This window comes from Oncorhynchus masou, chromosome 15 (genome assembly GCF_036934945.1).
Source record: "Oncorhynchus masou masou isolate Uvic2021 chromosome 15, UVic_Omas_1.1, whole genome shotgun sequence".
NCBI classification, from domain to species: domain Eukaryota; kingdom Metazoa; phylum Chordata; class Actinopteri; order Salmoniformes; family Salmonidae; genus Oncorhynchus; species Oncorhynchus masou.
This window is the reverse complement of record NC_088226.1, coordinates 75767925-75788228: the sequence shown is the minus strand read 5'-3', so window position 1 is coordinate 75788228 and position 20304 is coordinate 75767925. Positions and strand designations below refer to the sequence as shown.

Genomic DNA, 20304 nt, shown 5'->3' with positions numbered 1-20304 from the left:
TCCGGCAGGTATATCTCACTGGTCATTCCCAAAGCCAACTCCTCATTTGGCTGCCTTTTCTTCCAGTTCTCTACTGCCAATGACTGGAACAAACTGCAAAAATCGCTGCAGTTCAAATCAAATCAAATGTATTTAAATAGCCCTTCGTACATCAGCTGATATCTCAAAGTGCTGTACAGAAACCCAGCCTAAAACCCCAAACAGCAAGCAATGCAGGTGTAGAAGCACGGTGGCTAGGAAAAACTCCCTAGAAAGCCCAAAACCTAGGAAGAAACCAAGAGAGGAACCAGGCTATGTGGGGTGGCCAGTCCTCTTCTGGCTGTGCCAGGTGGAGATTATAACAGAACATGGCCAAGATGTTCAAATGTTCATAAATGACCAGCATGGTCGAATAATAATAGCAAGGCAGAAGAGTTGAAACTGGAGCAGCAGCACGGTCAGGTGGACTGGGGACAGCAAGGAGTCATCATGTCAGGTAGTCCTGGGGCATGGTCCTAGGGCTCAGGTCCTCCGAGAGAGAGAAAGAGAGAATTAGAGAGAGCATATGTGGGGTGGCCAGTCCTCTTCTGGCTGTGCCGGGTGGAGATTATAACAGAACATGGCCAAGATGTTCAAATGTTCATAAATGACCAGCATGGTCGAATAATAATAAGGCAGAACAGTTGAAACTAGGTTGGAGACGTGTATCTACCTCACTAACTGCAGCTGTACACAGCCCATTTGTAAATAGCCCATCCAACAACCTACCTCATACCCATATTGTTTTTCTTTATTTTTTTTGCTCTTTTGCACACCAGTATTTCTGCTTGTAGATCATCATCTGCACATCTGTCACGCCAGTGTTAAATTGCTAAATTTTAATTACTTTGCTACTATGGACTATTTATTGCCTTACCTCCTTACTCCATTTGCAGACACTGTATATGGATTTTTCTATTGTGTTATTGACTGTATGGGGTCCTGTGTGGCTCAGTCGGTAGAGCATGGCGCTTGCAACGCCAAGCGTCGTGGGTTCGATTCCTGCTGGGGCCACCCATATGCAAAAGTAGTGGCTCCAGCCGACTTGTAAGTCGCTTTGGACAAAAGCGTCTGCTAAATGGGATATATATATATATAAGTTGAACTGTACTTTTGTTTGTCCCACGTGTAACTCTGTTCTTTTTTGTCGCACTGCTTTGCTTTACCTTGACCAGGTCGCAGTTGTAAATGACAACTTGTTCTCAACTGGCCTACTTGGTTAAATAAAGGTGAAATAAAAATAAATAAAACACGGTGAGTGAACTGACAAGGTGACTGAATGAGACCAAGGGGGAAAAAGTTCATCTTGGGGCATTTTTTCTGATCTGAGAAAGTTTTTAAGATCAGTATAACATGCCATGAAAATGAGGGGCATGGTGTCCTTTCACCCTGGAACGGTTTAGGTTAAGGAAGTGGGTCACAACAGCGCGTAAGGGTCGACCTTCGGACGCTGTTTAGATGAATAGTTAATTTCTGGCACTGGGGCTTTTTGAGCTTTGCTATTGTCTCTTTCTTTGCTGGCTTTTCTCCCACTTCTTATGGAGACTGTTTGGGTAGGCTCTCTCAATATAAGTGGCACCAGAGATGCGGAAAAGAGGAGTGTGTTGGGTGAATATGTAAAACCAAAAAAAAGTACAGGTGTTGTTTCTGCAGGAGACACATGGTGATGTGATGAATGAAGTCGATTGTTGAGCCATGGGACAAATTTTAGTACAGGGGTGGCAGTCTTTTTTGTACCGGGTCTGTCTGTAAAAATTTGCTCCTCAAAGGAGGTGTGTAGGGTTGCTTGTTGTAAAAGCTGAAATTAACATGGGTTTTGCCTCATAAAGCTGGAGAGCCTGAGTACAGCAGGTCTCTCAGACTTTTACTCTGCGGTGCTGAGGGCCTGGCAGCTGCTAAGGCCCACACGAGAAGAGTGTGGAGCCTGGGCTGTGGGTGGAGCAAATCTTCTACAACCCAGCCATCCCGTTGAGATCGGTTCAGTCGGCCACCCTGCAGAGGCAACTGAAGGTGTTAAGGCTGGGTGACCTGTGACTGCTGGGAGAGGAGGGGTGGAAAACCCCGGAAGTCCTGGCACAACAAACAGAAATGACGTCTCTTAGGCTGCTGGAGAAAGTCCTGGAGGAAGTCCAGGAGGCACTGTCTGAGCCGGTAAGGGGGTGTTTGAGCAGCCAAAGGGGGAGGTGCCGCCAATGTTTCCGTCACTGCAGGTGACTGCAGAGACTGGGGACTGGCAAAGGGGTCTGGAGGACTTTTTAGATTTTAACACTACGAGCCTGGGGGAGTTTGAGGGGGTGGGAGGTAAAGCCCTCTATAACCATTAAGGTAAGCAACATTAGGAGCCTAACTTGAGTAAAGGCACATCAGTGGCAGGGGTATGTGAGGTGGCGAGTATGGTGGGTTTGAGATGGAGGGGCTCTATAAACCCCCAGTACCAAAGAGGTCAGGGGACCTCCAGTGGATGGTTCTACATGGAGCCCTGGCCACTAACAGGTGGTTGGCACAGGTTGAACCGGAAGTCGGGCAGGGGTGATCTTTCTGTGTTATGAGAGAAACTGATTAATGTGTTTCCTGTGTTTGCCAGGATAATGCCATTAATGTCTCTGTTGGAATGTCTGTGTGAGAGGTTGGGGTGGTTTTTACTGTTTGGGATGTTTATAATGTGGTACAGGTATTCAAATAAGGAGAAGACCATACAGTGGGGCAAAAAAGTATTTAGTCAGCCACCAATTATGCAAGTTCTCCCACTTAAAAAGAAGAGAGAGGCTTGTAATTTTCATAATAGGTACACTTCAACTATTACAAACAAAATGAGAAAAAAAATCCAGAAAATCACATTTGTAGGATTTTAATGAATTTATTTGCAAATTATGGTGGAAAATAAGTATTTGGTCAATAACAAAAGTTTAACTCAATACTTTGTTATATACCCTTTGTTGGCAATGACAGAGGTCAAATGTTTTCTGTAAGTCTTCACAAGGTTTTCACACACTGTTGCTGGTATTTTGGCCCATTCCTCCATGCAGATCTCCTCTAGAGCAATGATGTTTTGGGGCTGTTGTTTCATCTTCAATGCCCTTGCTGATGGAAGGAGGTTTTCACTCAAAATCTCACGATACATGGCCCCATTCATTCTTTCCTTTACACGGATCAGTCGTCCTGGTCCCTTTGCAGAAAAACAGCCACAAAGCATGATGTTTCCACCCCCATGCTTCACAGTAGGCATGGTGCTCTTTGGATGCAACTCAGCATTCTTTGTCATCCAAACACAACGAGTTGAGTTTTTACCAAAAAGTTATATTTTGGTTTCATCTGACCATATGACATTCTCCCAATCTTCTTCTGGATCATCCAAATGCTCTCTAGCAAACTTCAGACGGGCCTGGACATGTACTGGCTTAAGAAGGGGGACACGTCTGGCACTGCAGGATTTGAGTCCCTGGCGGCGTAGTGTGTTACTGATGATAGGCTTTGTTACTTTGGTCCCAGCTCTCTGCAGGTCATTCACTAGGTCCCCCTGTGTGGTTCTGGGATTTTTGCTCACCGTTCTTGTGATAATTTTGACCCCACGGGGTGAGATCTTGCGTGGAGCCCCAGATCGAGGGAGATTATCAGTGGTCTTGTATGTCTTCCATTTCCTAATAATTGCTCCCACGGTTGATTTCTTCAAACCAAGCTGCTTACCTATTGCAGATTCAGTCTTCCCAGCTTGGTGCAGGTCTAAAATTTTGTTTCTGGTGTCCTTTGACAGCTCTTTGGTCTTGGCCATAGTGGAGTTTGGAGTGTGACTGTTTGAGGTTGTGGACAGGTGTCTTTTATACTGATAACAAGTTCAAACAGGTGCCATTAATACAGGTAACGAGTTGAGGACAGAGGAGCCTCTTAAAGAAGAAGTGACAGGTCTGTGAGAGCCAGAAATCTTGCTTGTTTGTAGGTGACCAAATTCTTATTTCCCACCATAATTTGCAAATAAATTCATTAAAAATTCTACAATGTCATTTTCTGGATTTTTTTCTTCTCATTTTGTCTGTCATAGTTGAAGTGTACCTATGATGACAATTACAGGCCTCTCATCTTTTTAAGTGGGAGAACTTGCACAATTGGTGGCTGACTAAATACTTGGTTAGAGCGTTGGACGAGTAACTGAAAGGTTGCAAGTTCGAATCCCCGAGCTGACAAGGTAAAAATCTGTCGTTCTGCCCCTGAACAGGCAGTTAACCCACTGTTCCTAGGCCGTCATTGAAAATAAGAATTTGTTCTTAACTGACTTGCCTAGTAAAATTAAGGTAAAATAAAAAAATAAAAAAAGCTACCAAGGGGGAACAGGGTCAAAGGTGGGGGGATAACATACCATTTATTATTATTTAATGGGATGGTCTCTGTGTGCCTTAGGGTGGAATTTGAGTTCTATAAAATGATCAGTGTGGAGAGGTTTCAGGAGATGTGTTGGGGGGGCAGTATGTATAGCTGGGGAAGATGTTTTGGATATACTGTTGGAGAAGAGGTGAGGTTTTGGTTATTGTGATGTGTGGTGGTGTTTTGTATTGTGGGGTAGAGGGCAAGGTGCGTATGGTAAATGTATACAGTACATATATACAGTTGAGATCGGAAGTTTACATACACCTTAGCCAAATATATTTAAACTCAGTTTTTCACAATTCCTGACATTTAATCCTCGTAACAATTTCCTGTCTTAGGTCAGTTAGGATCACCACATAATTTAAGAATGTGAAATTTCAGAATAATAGTAGAGAGAATGATTTATTTCAGATTTTATTTCTTTCATCACATTTCCAGTGGGTCAGAAGTTTACATATACTCAATTAGTATTTGGTAGTATTGCCTTTAAATTGTTTAACTTGGGTCAAATGTTTTGGGTAGCCTTCCACAAGCTTCACACAATAAGTTGGGTGAATTGTGGCCCATTCCCCCTTACAAAGCTGTGTAACTGATTCAGGTATGTAGGCCTCCTTGCTCGCACACGCTTTTTCAGTTCTGCCCACAAATTTTCTATAGGATTGAGGTCAGGGCTTTGTGATGTCCACTCAAATACCTTGACTTTGTTGTCCTTAAGCCATTTTGCCACAACTTTGGAAGTATGCTTGGGGTCGTTGTCCATTTGGAAGACTAATTTGTGACCAAGCTTTAACTTCCCGACTGATGTTTTGTCAGTATATACAATCACGGGTAGGGCACTGGAACCAATATATACTTCAAAGTATTGCAGAGCCAACAACAAAGCAAGAGCTTCTTGTTCTATTGTCGCATAGTTTGTTTGACATTTATTAAATTTACGTGAAAAATAACAAACGGGATGATCCACTCCACTATTGTCCTGCTGCAGTAGAACAGCACCAGCACCTCTGGCACTAGCATCTACCTCAAGTTTGAACGGTTGTTCAAAATCAGGAGCAGCAAGTACAGGTGTACTACATAAGAGTGCTTTCGCTGATTCAAAAGCTCTCTTACAATCAGGGGACCACTCAAATGATCTAGCCGGACTAAGCAAATCGGTCAATGGAGCAACTACCGCAGAGAAATTTTTACAGAAGCTACGGTAGTAGCCAACCATCCCTAAAAAGCGGCGTAGCTCTCGTCTGGTGGTAGGTGCAGGGAATGCAGTTATAGCCAAGACCTTGGCATTAACAGGGCGCACCTGTCCATGGCCAACCTCTTTGAACAGAACAGTGTTCGACAAATCTATCTCCTCACCCTCTTGTCGTGCCTGAGCACGAGTGACAGCACAAGCGGGGAACACATGTGGATAATTCTGTGCCAGCTCATTCGAGAGAGAGTGGTCACTTTTATCCAATACTTCCAATACGGGTACTACATTTCCTCCGGCAATATCGTTACCCATTATGAAGGTCACACCTTTCACTGGCAACATAGGCGTACCCCCACTCTGAATATTCCACTGATTAACTCAGAGTGTACTTTCACAAAGTGCAATGGCACTGGGACAAAACCCATTTCAATACCCTGCACTAACACACTGGAACCACAGTATGTATCATCAGATAAGGGCAACACATCAGACAATATAAACGACTGCGCCGCACCAGTATCTCTAAGGATTTTAACCGGACGCTGAGACGCTTCGTCATTCGTTAGGGACACAAACCCCTCGAAAATGAATGGTTCATAACTGCGGTCGGGGACTGAGACTTTCAATCTACAGTTACCCTGAGGCACCTGTTTTGTTGCAGACCTCACAACCGTACGAATTAGAGCAACACCTGTTGGTGGCTTGGCACGAAGAGGCATCCCTTGTTTGCGTTTAAGCAGGAAGCAATCATTAATCATATGTCCTACTTTATGACAATAGAAACATGGACGCTCATTCTTCTGGCGTGCTTGACATACTACTGCTGGCCGACTAGGACTAAAGGTAGGAAACTCAGTAGCTCTACTCTCAGTTTGAGCCGAAAACACACTCTTGTGCGTCAACACAAACTCGTCTGCCAACACAGACGCTTCTGCCAGGGAGGATACTTTCTGTTCGTTTAGGTAAACTACAATGCGTTCGGGTAAGCAATTTTTAAACTCTTCCAACAAGATTAACTCCCGCAGAGAGTTGAAATCAGTTACCTTACTAGCAGCATGCCATTTATCAAACAGATTTCCCTTGTCTCTAGCAAATTCCACATAAGTCTTACTAGAAGACTTTCTATGAGACCTAAATCTCCTCAGGCACAAGCTCATAGGCACGAAGAACAGTAGCTTTGACCACTTCATAATTCAAACTGTCCTCCAGAGGTAGCGCTGACAAAACCTCTTGGGCTTTACCAGTTAATTTACACTGAAGTAATAGGCACCATACCTCTTCAGGCCATTTCAATGCTACGGCTATACGCTCAAATACACAAAAATAGGAGTCAACCTCTGCCTTAGTACCTTTGTTCAGAGAGTCAATCTGCCTACTAATGTCAAACGTGTTTGAGGACACAGCAGGTGAGGACGGCTCACAAACAGGCACAGTAGGACCGGAGGCTAGCCTCGCTGTCTCTGCCTCAAGTTCCATCTGGCGCATTTTGAACTCCAACTGCCTTTGTTCTCTGTCTGCCTCAATTTTACACATCTCTAAATGCCGTTGTTCTCGTTCTTTTTCAGCCTCTATTTTACACATCTCCAACTGGAGAGTCTCTCGCCTAATTTGGGCTCTCTCTTCCACCTCCAGTTGGAACTGTGCTAAACAGACATCCCTCCTGGCATCACCATTTGACAGTGGGGAGAGTGGATCAAAATGGGACAATGTGGCTGGTGTTTTAGCCTCTCCCTCATTATCAGACACCAATGGTCTTACAGGAGCAGCAACATCCGCTACAGGGGTAGTAGTCTCAGGCAGCGGTAACACAAGCACCTGCTCTTCCAACAATACATTTAATACTATCCGTTTCACCTCCGCCTTAACTAAACTCTGCGGAATCGATACTGAATAATGGTCAGCCAAGGTCATTAAATCAACTCTACGACATTTGTCAAAAACCTCCCACGAAGGGTTATCCAAAAAGATTTAAAATCAAAAGTAGTCATTTTTACACTACTTCACAAGTGCCAAAGGAAATAGCAAACACTAATGCTACTTCAGCTATGACGCTCAACACTGAACTATACCACTACAACAATCTACATGAGCGGCATGGGTGTCAGTTATGACAGATCCCGGACGAGGCTCCACTTATGTTACGAATCCCTTTTGGCCCGACAGTCTAGGGGGATGGTAATGAGACTCGTAACATAACTCATGCAAATTATTATTGTGACAAAGGAAAAGTGTGAACGAAATAAGCACGACAACTGAAATCTACCGTCAAACTCTAGGTTTATTTATAAACACACGGTAATGGGGGAGCAGGAAAAGGGGCTGAGCTGGACCCAAGGAAAGAAACAATAAGTATTCAAAAACACCCCTAAGCTAGACTAGCCTACTTTAACAACAGCTAACTAACTAACCAAAAATACAGTGGGTGGTCCGCCCAGTTCTAACTAGTGTATTTAACAAAGTTCACCTACGGGTAGTGTATGCCCATGGGCGACTTGTCTTGGTTTCCCCCTTTTCCACCAGCAATCAAACACAAACACCATAACCAAAAACAATACTCACAGGTGATGACAAAGTGCTATGAGGTGCTTAAACAAAAGAGAGGTTACGACACAAAGCGAGAGTGAAACACAGAGACCTACAGACATGACATATACAGAGAGATTGAGCTGAGCTGAGCTGGGCTCAAGAACAAACAAATGATGGGGTTTTTAAACCATGGGGAAAGAACTGTGATAGGTTTAGGAAATATGAGGAGGTGTGTCTTCTGATTGATGATTGATTGGGGAGTGATGATTTTCACCTGTGAGGGGAGAAGGAGAGAAAAGAAACACACACACAGGATACACACACACACACAGGATAACTGTATCCGTAACAGAGAGACTGACATTTTTTTCCATTCCTCCTTGCAAAACAGCTCGAGCTCAGTGAGGTTGGATGGAGAGCATTTGTGAACAGCAGTTTTCAGTTCTTTCCACAGATTCTCGATTGGATTCAGGTCTGGACTTTGACTTGGCCATTCTAACACCTTGATATGTTTATTTTTGAACCATTCCATTGTAGATTTTGCTTTATGTTTTGGATCATTGTCTTGTTGGAAGACAAATCTCCGTCCCAGTCTCAGGTCTTGCAGACTCCATCAGGTTTTCTTCCAGAATGGTCCTGTATTTGGCTCCATCCATCTTCCCATCAATTTGAACCATCTTCCCTGTTCCTGCTGAAGAAAAGCAGGCCCAAACCATGATGCTGCCACCACCATGTTTGACAGTGTGTATGGTGTGTTCAGGGTGATGAGCTGTGTTGCTTTTACACCAAACATAACGTTTTGCATTGTTGCCAGTTCATCCAGAGTGATCATGGGCCACTTGGCTGCATCTCTGATCAGTCTTCTCCTTGTATGAGCTGAAAGTTTAGAGGGACGGCCAGGTCTTGGTAGATTTGCAGTGGTCTGATACTCCTTCCATTTCAATATGATCACTTGCACAGTGCTCCTTGGGATGTTTAAAGCTTGGGAAATCTTTTTGTATCCAAATCCGGCTTTAAACTTCTTCACAACAGTATCTCGGACCTGCCTGGTGTGTTCCTTGTTCTTCATGATGCTCTCTGCGTTTTTAACGAACCTCTGAGACTAGCACAGTGCATTTGCATTTATACGGAGACTTGATTACACACAGGTGGATTGTATTTATCATTATTAGTCATTTAGGTCAACATTGGATCATTCAGAGATCCTCACTGAACTTCTGGAGAGAGTTTGCCTCACTGAAAGTAAAGGGGCTGAATAATTTTGCACGCCCGATTTTTCAGTTTTTGATTTGTTAAAAAGGTTTGAAATATCCAATAAATGTCGTTCCACTTCATGATTGTGTCCCACTTGTTGTTGATTCTTCACAAAAAAATACAGTTTTATATCTTTATGTTTGAAGCCTGAAATGTGGCAAAAGGTCGCAAAGTTCAAGGGGGCCGAATACTTTTGCAAGGCACTGTATATATATATATATATAATATATATATGCGTTTATAAATATATATATTTTTTTTTTGGGGGGGGGGGGGTGTTTCATTAAAGTAAGACAAAGTCAAGTCCTCTCTCTCTGGGATTTATTGGCATGGGAAACATATGTCAACATTGCCAAAGCAAGTGAAATAGATAATAAACAAATGTGAAATAAACAAAAAATGTCACATTACACTCACAAGTTTCCAAAATAATAAAGGCATTTCAAATATTATATTATGTTTATATACAGTACTGTAATGATGTGCAAATAGTTAAAGGACAAGAGGGAAAATCTGTCTCTAATATGGTAAGCAACTGGGTAGGAGGTTAGGAAGTGCAGCTCAGTTTCCACCTCATTTTGTGGGCAGTGAGCACATAGCCTGTCTTCTCTTGAGAGCCAGGTCTGCCTACTTTCTCAAAAGCAAGGCTATGCTCACTGAGTCTGTACATAGTCAAAGCTTTCCTTAAATTTGGGTCAGTCACAGTGGTCAGGTATTCTGCCACTGTCTACACTCTGTTTAGTGCCAAATAGCCCTCTAGTTTTCTCAGTTTTTCCATTATTTATTTCCAATGTGTCTGGTAATTATCTTTTTCTTTTCTCATGATTTGGTTTGGTCTAATTGTGTTGCTTTCCTGGGGCTCTGTGGGTCTGTTTGTGAACAGAGCCCCAGGACCAGCTTTCTTAGGGGACTCTCCAGGTTCATCTCTCTGTAGGTGATGGCTTTGTTATGGAAGGTTTGGGAATCGCTTCCTTTTAGGTGGTTGTAGAATTTAACGTCTCTTTTCTGGATTTTGATAATTAGCGGGTATCGCCCTAATTCGGCTCTGCATGCATTATTTGGTGTTTTACGTTGTACACAGATTATATTTTTCCAGAATTCTGCATGCAGTACAGTGTTTTTCCCCTTTTGTTAATTCTTGGTTGGTGAGCGTACCCCAGACCTCAAAACCATAAAGGTCAGATGTTTTAGCCAGATCATAATTAGCATGTCGAATTTTATGTTCCTTTTGATGGCGTAGAAGACCCTTCTTGCCTTGTTTCTGATCGTTCACGGCATTGTGGAAGTTACACGTGGCGCTGATGTACACACACTTGTTGATTGTGTACATGGATTTTGTAATGTTGAATGTTTTGAATGTTGAATGTTTTTCCCACACCACTTTCCATCAATTTGTATAGCAGACCCTTGTGCCCAATTGAATCAAAAGCTTTTTGAGGCCTCCCGGGTGGAGCAGTGGTTAAGGGCGCTGTACTGCAGCGCCAGCTGTGCCACCAGAGACCCAGGTCGCGACCGGCCGCGACCGGGAGGTCCGTGGGGCGACGCACAATTGGCATAGCGTCGTTAGGTAGGGTTTGGCCAGGAGGGATATCCTTGTCTCATCACGCTCCAACGACTCCTGTGGCAGGCTGGGCGCAGTGCACACTAGCCAAGGTTGCCAGGTGCACGGTGTTTCCTCCGACACATTGGTGCGGCTGGCTTTCGGGTTGGTTGCGCGCTGTGTTAAGAAGCAGTGCGGCTTGGTTGGGTTGTGTATCGGAGGACACATGACTTTCAACCTTCGTCTCTCCCGAGCCCGTACGAGAGTTGTAGCGATGAGACAAGATAGTAGCTACTAACAATTGGATACCACGAAATTGGGGAGAAAAAGGGGGTAAAATTCACACAAAAAAAGAAAAGATTTTTTGAAACCTTTTGAAAAGAATAACAAATAATTAAAGAGCAACAGAAAAACAACAATATAGGGACTATATACAGAGGGTAACAGTACAGAGTCAATGTGCAGGTGCACCGGTGTCGAGGTAATTGACGTAATAGGTACATGTCGGTAGAGTTATTAAAGTGACTATGCATAGATAATAACAGAGTAGCAGCAGAGTAGAAGGGGGGACAATGCAAATACTCCCGATAGCCATTTGATTAGATGTTCAGGAGTCTTATGGCTTGGGGGTAGAAGATGTTTAGAAGCCTCTTGAACCTATGCTTGTCGCTCCGGTACGGCTTGCCATGCGGTAGCAGAGAGAACAGTCTATGACTAGGGTGGCTGGAGTCTTTGACAATTTTTAGGGCCTTCCTCTGACACCGCCTGGTGTAGAGGTCCTGGATGGCAGGGAGTTTGACCCCAGTGATGTACTGGGCCGTTCGCGCTACCCTCTGTAGTGCCTTGCGGTCAGAGGCCAAGCAGTTGACATACCAGGCAGTGATGCATCCAGTCAGGATACTCTCGATGGTGCAGCTTCAGAACCTTTTTGAGGATCTGAGGACACATATCAAATCTTTTCAGTCTCCTGAGGGGGAAAAGGTTTTGTCGTGCCCTCTTCACGACTGTCTTGATGTGCTTGGACCATTTTAGGTTGTTGGTGATGTGGAATCCAAGGAAATTGAAGCTCTCAAACTGCTCTGCTGCAGCCCCGTCGATGAGAATGGGGGAGTGCTTGGATTTATTTTTCCTGTAGTCCACAATCATCTCCTTTGTCTAGATCATGTTAAGGGAGAGGTTGTTGTCCTGACACCACACGGCCAAATTTAATGATGGTGTTGGAGTCGTGCCTGGCCGTGCAGTCATGAGGGAATAGGGAGTACATGAGGGGACCCGTGAAAGGCCCCCGTGTTAAGGATCAGCATTGTTACCTACCCATACCACCTGGGGGTGGCCCGTCAGGAAGTCCAGGATCCAGTTGCAGAGTGAGGTGTTTAATCCTTAGCTTATTGATGAGCTTCGAGGGCACTATGGTGTTGAATGCTGAGCTGTAGTCAATGAATAGCATTCTCACATAGGTGTTCCTTTGGTCCAGGTGGGAAAGGGCAGTGTGAAGTGCAATAGAGATTGTATCATCTGTGGATCTGTTGGGGCGGTATGCAAATTGGAGTGGGTCTAGGGTTTCTGGGCTAATGGTGTTGATGTGAGCCATGACCAGTCTTTCAAAGCACTTCATGGCTACAGACTTGAGAGTTACGGGTCGGTAGTCATTTAGGCAGGTTACCTTAGTGTTCTTGGGCACAGGCACTATGGTGGTCTACTTGGGTCTACTTGAAACATGTTGGTATTACAGACTCGGACAGGGAAAGGTTGAAATGTCAGTGAAGACACTTGCCAGTTGGTCAGCACATGCTTGCAGTACACGTCCTGGTAATCCGTCTGGCCCTACAGCCTTGTGAATGTTGACCTGTTTAAAGGTCTTACTCAAATCGGCTGACGAGAGCGTGATCACACAGTCGTCTGGAACAGCTGGTGTTCTAATGAATGTTTCAGTGTTATTTGCCTCGAAGCGAGCATAGATGTAGTTTAGCTCGTCGGTAGGCTTGTGTCATTGGGCCCTTTGTATTCTGTAATGGTTTGCAAGCCCTGCCACTTCCGACAAGCATCAGAGCCGGTGTAGTATGATTTGATCTTTGTCCTGTATTAATGCTTTGCCTGTTTGATGGTCGTCGGAGGGCATATCAGTTTTTCTTATAAGCTTCAGGGTTAGATTCCCGCTCCTTGAAAGCGGCAGTTCTAGCCTTTAGCTCAATGTGGATGTTGCCTGTAATCCATGGCTTCTGGTTAGGATATGTACGTACGGTCACTGTGGGGACGACGTCATCGATGCACTTATTGATGAAGCCAATGACTGATGTGGTGTACTCCTCAATGCCATCTGAGGAATCCCGGAACATATTCCAGTCTGTGCTAGCAAAACAGTCCTGTAGCGTATCATAGCATCTGCTTCATCTGATCACTTTTTTATTGATCTAGTCACTGGTGCTTCCTGCTTTAATTTTTGCTTGTAAGTAGGAATCAGGAGGATAGAATTATCGTCAGATTTGCCAAATGGAGGACGATTTGTATGCGTCTCTGTGTGTGGAGTATAGGTGGTCCAGAGTTATTTTTCCTCTGGTTGCACATTTAACATGCTGATAGAAATTTGGTAAAACTAATTTAATAAGTTTCCCTGCATTAAAGTCCCCAGCTACTAGGAGCGCTGCCTTGGTGAGTGTTTTCTTGTATTCGGCCATAAGCAAACATCTCATTCAATGCTGTCTTAGTGCCATCACCTGACTGTAGTGGTATGTAAAACAGCTACGAATAATACAGAGGAAAACTCTCTTGGTAGGTAATGTGGTTGACAGATTTTCATGAGATACTCTCCCTCTGGCGAGCAATAGACTTCATTAGATATCGTGCACCAGCAGTTTTTTACAAAAATACATAGTCCGCTTGTCTTACTAGACGCCGCTGTTGTATCCTGCCGGTACATTGTATAACCGGCCAGCTGTATGTTGATATTGTCGTCGTTCAGCCACTACTCCTGTGAAGCATAAGATGTTAGAGTTTTTAATGTCCAGTTGGTAGTTTAATCTTCCGCTTAACTCGTCGATTTTATTCTCCAAGGACGTTTGCAGAATGGAGGGAAGTGAGGGTTTATTCAATCTCCTACGAATTCTCGGAAGGCAGCCCGCTCTTCGGCACCTCTTGCTCTGCCTCCACTTCACACGGATCACGGGGATCCGGGCCTGTTCCTGAGGAAGCAGTATATCCTTCATGTCGAGCTCGTCAGAATCGTGAAAGGGAAAAAAAATATTCTGCCAGTCAGTGGTGAGAAATCGCAGTCCTGATGTCTAGAAGTTATTTTCGGTCATAAGAGACGGTAGCGGCAACATTATGTACAAAAGAAGTTACAAACAACACAAATAAACAAACAAATAACCCATTCGGCTGGGGGAACGTAAAACGTCTGCCTTGCCCCGGCACCAGCTTACATCTATCAGGTATCTCATCGTTATTAGGTACTGGTGTGTATAACTCTCTCTCTATCAGGTATCTCATTGTTATTAGGTACTGGTGTGTATAACTCTCTATCAGGTATGTTATCGTTATTAGCTACTGGTGTCTATAACTCTGTCTCTCTCTATCAGGTATGTCATCGTTATTAGCTACTGGTGTCTATAACTCTCTCTCTCTCTATCAGGTATCTCATCGTTATTAGCTACTGGTGTCTATAACTCTGCCTTTCCACCACACGATGTGAGTATGATTCCATCCCCATGATAACATGGTGAAAGGTTCAGAAGTTAAGGTCAGGGGGTTAGAGGTAACACTGTTCTGTCCTCAGGGGTCATTCACCAGGAAAGGAGGGCGGGATCAGAGGAACGACAGACAGGTAAGCTCATTGGTCAGCAGTGTCCTTTAGCATGTCTTATGATTCCAGAGAAGAAACATCTAGTTAATGGTGTGTGTGTGTGTGTGTGTGTGTGTGTGTGTGTGTGTGTGTGTGTGTGTGTGTGTGTGTGTGTGTGTGTGTGTGTGTGTGTGTGTGTGTGTGTGTGTGTGTGTGTGTGTGTGTGTGTGTGTGTGTGTGTTTCAGCTCCTATATGAGGAGTGGGCCAACTATGGAGTGATGTTCAAATATCAGCCATTGGACCTAATCAGGTATAACCTAAAGTGTGTCTGTCTGCACCTAATCAGGTATAACCTAAAGTGTGTCTGTCTGCACCTAATCAGGTATAACCTAAAGTGTGTCTGTCTGGAACTAATCAGGTATAACCTAAAGTGTGTCTGTCTGGAACTAATCAGGTATAACCTAAAGTGTGTCTGTCTGCACCTAATCAGGTATAATCTAAAGTGTGTCTGTCTGGACCTAATCAGGTATAACCTAAAGTGTGTCTGTCTGGACCTAATCAGGTATAACCTAAAGTGTGTCTGTCTGCACCTAATCAGGTAAAACCTAAAATGTATCTGTCTGCCTGTTTGACCTGTTATAAGAAGTACTATATTGAATCTGACCACTAACAGGAAGTATTTTGGGGAGGCGATTGGTCTGTACTTTGCCTGGATGGGAGTTTACACCCGGATGTTGGTCCCGCCCTCTCTACTGGGCCTTATAGTGTTCCTCTATGGTGTCCTCACTGTCAACACTAATGTGCCCAGGTACACATACACACCACACACAGTCCTCATTCTCTCACCCATGCTTTCTGTACATCAATGTGTCTCTCTTTATTTGACTGATTGTTGAATCCTGTCCTTAGTTACTCTTCATAACAATTTTCCAATAACTTCAGTTACCACGATCATTACGTCAGTTACGACGATCATTACATCAGTTACGACGATCATTACATCAGTTAACACGATCATTACGTCAGTTACCACGATCATTACATCAGTTACCACGATCATTACGTCAGTTACCACGATCATTACATCAGTTACGACGATCATCACATCAGTTACGACGATCATTACATCAGTTGCGACGATCATTACGCCAGTTACCACGATCATTAAGTCAGTTACCACGATCATTACGGCAGTCACCACGATCATTACGTCAGTTACCACGATCATTACGTCAGTTACCACGATCATTACGTCAGTTACCACGATCATTACGTCAGTCACCACGATCATTACGTCAGTTACCACGATCATTACGTCAGTCACCACGATCATTACGTCAGTTACCACGATCATTACGTCAGTTACCACGATCATTACGTCAGTTACCACGATCATTACGTCAGTTACCACGATCACTACATCAGTTACCACGATCACTACGTCAGTTACCACGATCACTACGTCAGTTACCACGACTACTACGTCAGTTACCACGACTACTACATCAGTTACCACGACTACTACGTCAGTTACCACGATCACTACGTCAGTTACCACGATCACTACGTCAGTTACCACGATCATTACGTCAGTTACCACGATCAATACGTCAGTCACCACGATCATTATGCCAGTTACCACGATCACTACGTCAGTTACCACGATCACTACGTCAGTTACCACGATCACTACGTCAGTTACCACGATCATTACGTCAGTTACCACGATTACTACGTCAGTTACCACGACTACTACGTCAGTTACCACGATTACTACGTCAGTTACCACGATCAGTACGTCAGTTACCACGATCACTAAATCAGTTACCACGATCATTAAGTCAGTTACCACGATCATTAAGTCAGTTACCACGATCACTATGTCAGTTACCACGATTACTACGTCAGTTACCACGATCATTACGTCAGTTACCACGATCATTACGCCAGTTACCACGATCATTACGCCAGTTACCACGATCATTACGCCAGTTACCACGATCATTACGCCAGTTACCACGATCATTAAGTCAGTCACCACGATCATTACGTCAGTCACCACGATCATTACGCCAGTTACCACGATCATTACGCCAGTTACCACGATCATTACGCCAGTTACCACGATCATTAAGTCAGTCACCACGATCATTACGTCAGTCACCACGATCATTACGCCAGTTACCACGATCATTAAGTCAGTAACCACGATCACTACATAAGTTACCACGATCATTAAGTCAGTTACCACTATCACTACGTCAGTTACCACAATCACTACGTCAGTTACCACGATCACTACGTCAGTTACCACGATCACTACGTCAGTTACCACGATCACTACTTCAGTTACCACGATCACTACGTCAGTTACCACGATCACTACGTCAGTTACCACGATCACTACATCAGTTACCACGATCACTACGTCAGTTACCACGATCACTACGTCAGTTACCACGATCACTACGTCAGTTACCACGATCATTACGTCAGTTACCACGATCACTACGTCAGTTACCACGATCACTACGTCAGTTACCACGATCATTACGTCAGTTACCACGATCATTACGTCAGTTACCACGATCACTACGTCAGTTACCACGATCACTACGTCAGTTACCACGATCACTACGTCAGTTACCACGATTACTACGTCAGTTACCACGATCACTACGTCAGTTACCACGATCATTACGTCAGTTACCACGATCATTACGTCAGTTACCACGATCAATACGTCAGTCACCACGATCATTACGCCAGTTACCACGATCATTAAGTCAGTTACCACGATCATTACGCCAGTTACCACGATCACTACGTCAGTTACCACGATCATTAAGTCAGTTACCACGATCATTAAGTCAGTTACCACGATCATTACGTCAGTCACCACGATCAATATGTCAGTCACCACGATCAATACGTCAGTTACCACGATCACTACGTCAGTTACCACGATCACTACGTCAGTTACCACGATCACTAAGTCAGTTACCACGATCACTGTCAGTTACCACGATCATTACGTCAGTTACCACGATCACTACGTCAGTTACCACGATCACTACGTCAGTTACCACGATTACTACGTCAGTTACCACGATCACTACGTCAGTTACCACGATCATTACGTCAGTTACCACGATCACTACGTCAGTTACCACGATCATTACGTCAGTTACCACGATCATTACGTCAGTTACCACGATCATTACATCAGTTACCACGATCGTTACAACGATCATTACGTCAGTTACCAAGATCACTACGTCAGTTACCACGATCATTACGCCAGTTACCACGATCACTACGTCAGTTACCGCGATCATTAAGTCAGTTACCACGATCATTACGTCAGTCACCACGATCAATACGTCAGTCACCACGATCACTACGTCAGTTACCACGATCACTACGTCAGTTACCACGATCACTACGTCAGTTACCACGATCACTACGTCAGTTACCACGATCATTACGTCAGTTACCACGATCACTACGTCAGTTACCACGATCACTACGTCAGTTACCACGATCACTACGTCAGTTACCACGATCACTACGTCAGTTACCACGATCATTACGTCAGTTACCACGATCATTACGTCAGTTACCACGATCATTACGTCAGTTACCACGATCATTACGTCAGTTACCACGATCATTACGTCAGTTACCACGATCATTACGTCAGTTACCACGATCATTACGTCAGTTACCACGATCATTAGGTCAGTTACCACGATCACTACCTCAGTTACCACGATCACTACGTCAGTTACCACGATCACTACGTCAGTTACCACGATCACTACGTCAGTTACCACGATCACTACGTCAGTTACCACGATCATTACGTCAGTTACCACGATCATTACATCAGTTACCACGATCGTTACCACGATCATTACGTCAGTTACCAAGATCATTACGACAGTTACCACGATCACTACGTCAGTTACCACGATCACTACGTCAGTTACCACGATCACTACGTCAGTTACCACGATCATTACGTCAGTTACCACGATCATTACGTGAGTTACCACGATCACTACGTCAGTTACCACGATCAATACGTCAGTCACCACGATCACTACGTCAGTTACCACAATCACTACGTCAGTTACCACGATCACTACGTCAGTTACCACGATCACTACGTCAGTTACCACGATCACTACGTCAGTTACCACGATCACTACGTCAGTTACCACGATCATTACGTCAGTTACCACGATCATTACGTCAGTTACCACGATCACTACCTCAGTTACCACGATCACTACGTCAGTTACCACGATCATTACGTCAGCTACCACGATCATTACGTCAGTTACCACGATCATTACATCAGTTACCACGATCGTTACAACGATCATTACGTCAGTTACCAAGATCACTACGTCAGTTACCACGATCACTACGTCAGTTACCACGATCACTACGTCAGTTACCACGATCACAACGTCAGTTACCACGATCACAACGTCAGTTACCACGATCACTACGTCAGTTACCACGATCATTACGTCAGTTACCACGATCATTACGTGAGTTACCACGATCACTACGTCAGTTACCACGATCAATACGTCAGTCACCACGATCACTACGTCAGTTACCACGATCACTACGTCAGTTACCACGATCACTACGTCAGTTACCACGATCACTACGTCAGTTACCACGATCACTACGTCAGTTACCACGATCAATACGTCAGTCACCACGATCACTACGTCAGTTACCACGATCACTACGTCAGTTACCACGATCACTACGTCAGTTACCACGATCACTACGTCAGTTACCACGATCACTACGTCAGTTACCACGATCACTACGTCAGTTACCACGATCATTACGTCAGTTACCACGATCACTACGTCAGTTACCACGATCACTACGTCAGTTACCACGATCACTACGTCAGTTACCACGATCACTACGTCAGTTACCACGATCATTACGTCAGTTACCACGATCATTACGTCAGTTACCACGATCATTACGTCAGTTACCACGATCATTACGTCAGTTACCACGATCATTACGTCAGTTACCACGATCATTACGTCAGTTACCACGATCATTACGTCAGTTACCACGATCATTAGGTCAGTTACCACGATCACTACCTCAGTTACCACGATCACTACGTCAGTTACCACGATCACTACGTCAGTTACCACGATCACTACGTCAGTTACCACGATCACTACGTCAGTTACCACGATCATTACGTCAGTTACCACGATCATTACATCAGTTACCACGATCGTTACCACGATCATTACGTCAGTTACCAAGATCATTACGACAGTTACCACGATCACTACGTCAGTTACCACGATCACTACGTCAGTTACCACGATCACTACGTCAGTTACCACGATCATTACGTCAGTTACCACGATCATTACGTGAGTTACCACGATCACTACGTCAGTTACCACGATCAATACGTCAGTCACCACGATCACTACGTCAGTTACCACAATCACTACGTCAGTTACCACGATCACTACGTCAGTTACCACGATCACTACGTCAGTTACCACGATCACTACGTCAGTTACCACGATCACTACGTCAGTTACCACGATCATTACGTCAGTTACCACGAT

At 44.3% G+C, this 20304-nt stretch overlaps 1 protein-coding gene across 1 annotated transcript in view; it reads left to right on the top strand.

Annotated features, from left to right (window-relative positions):
• Positions 1–20304, top strand: part of LOC135556809 (anoctamin-1-like) — a 191368-nt gene that overhangs the window by 67207 nt on the left and 103857 nt on the right. The window contains 4 exon segments of the mRNA XM_064990257.1: positions 14515–14570; positions 14659–14706; positions 14911–14975; positions 15339–15473. Coding sequence (XP_064846329.1) covers positions 14515–14570; positions 14659–14706; positions 14911–14975; positions 15339–15473 — 304 coding nt within the window.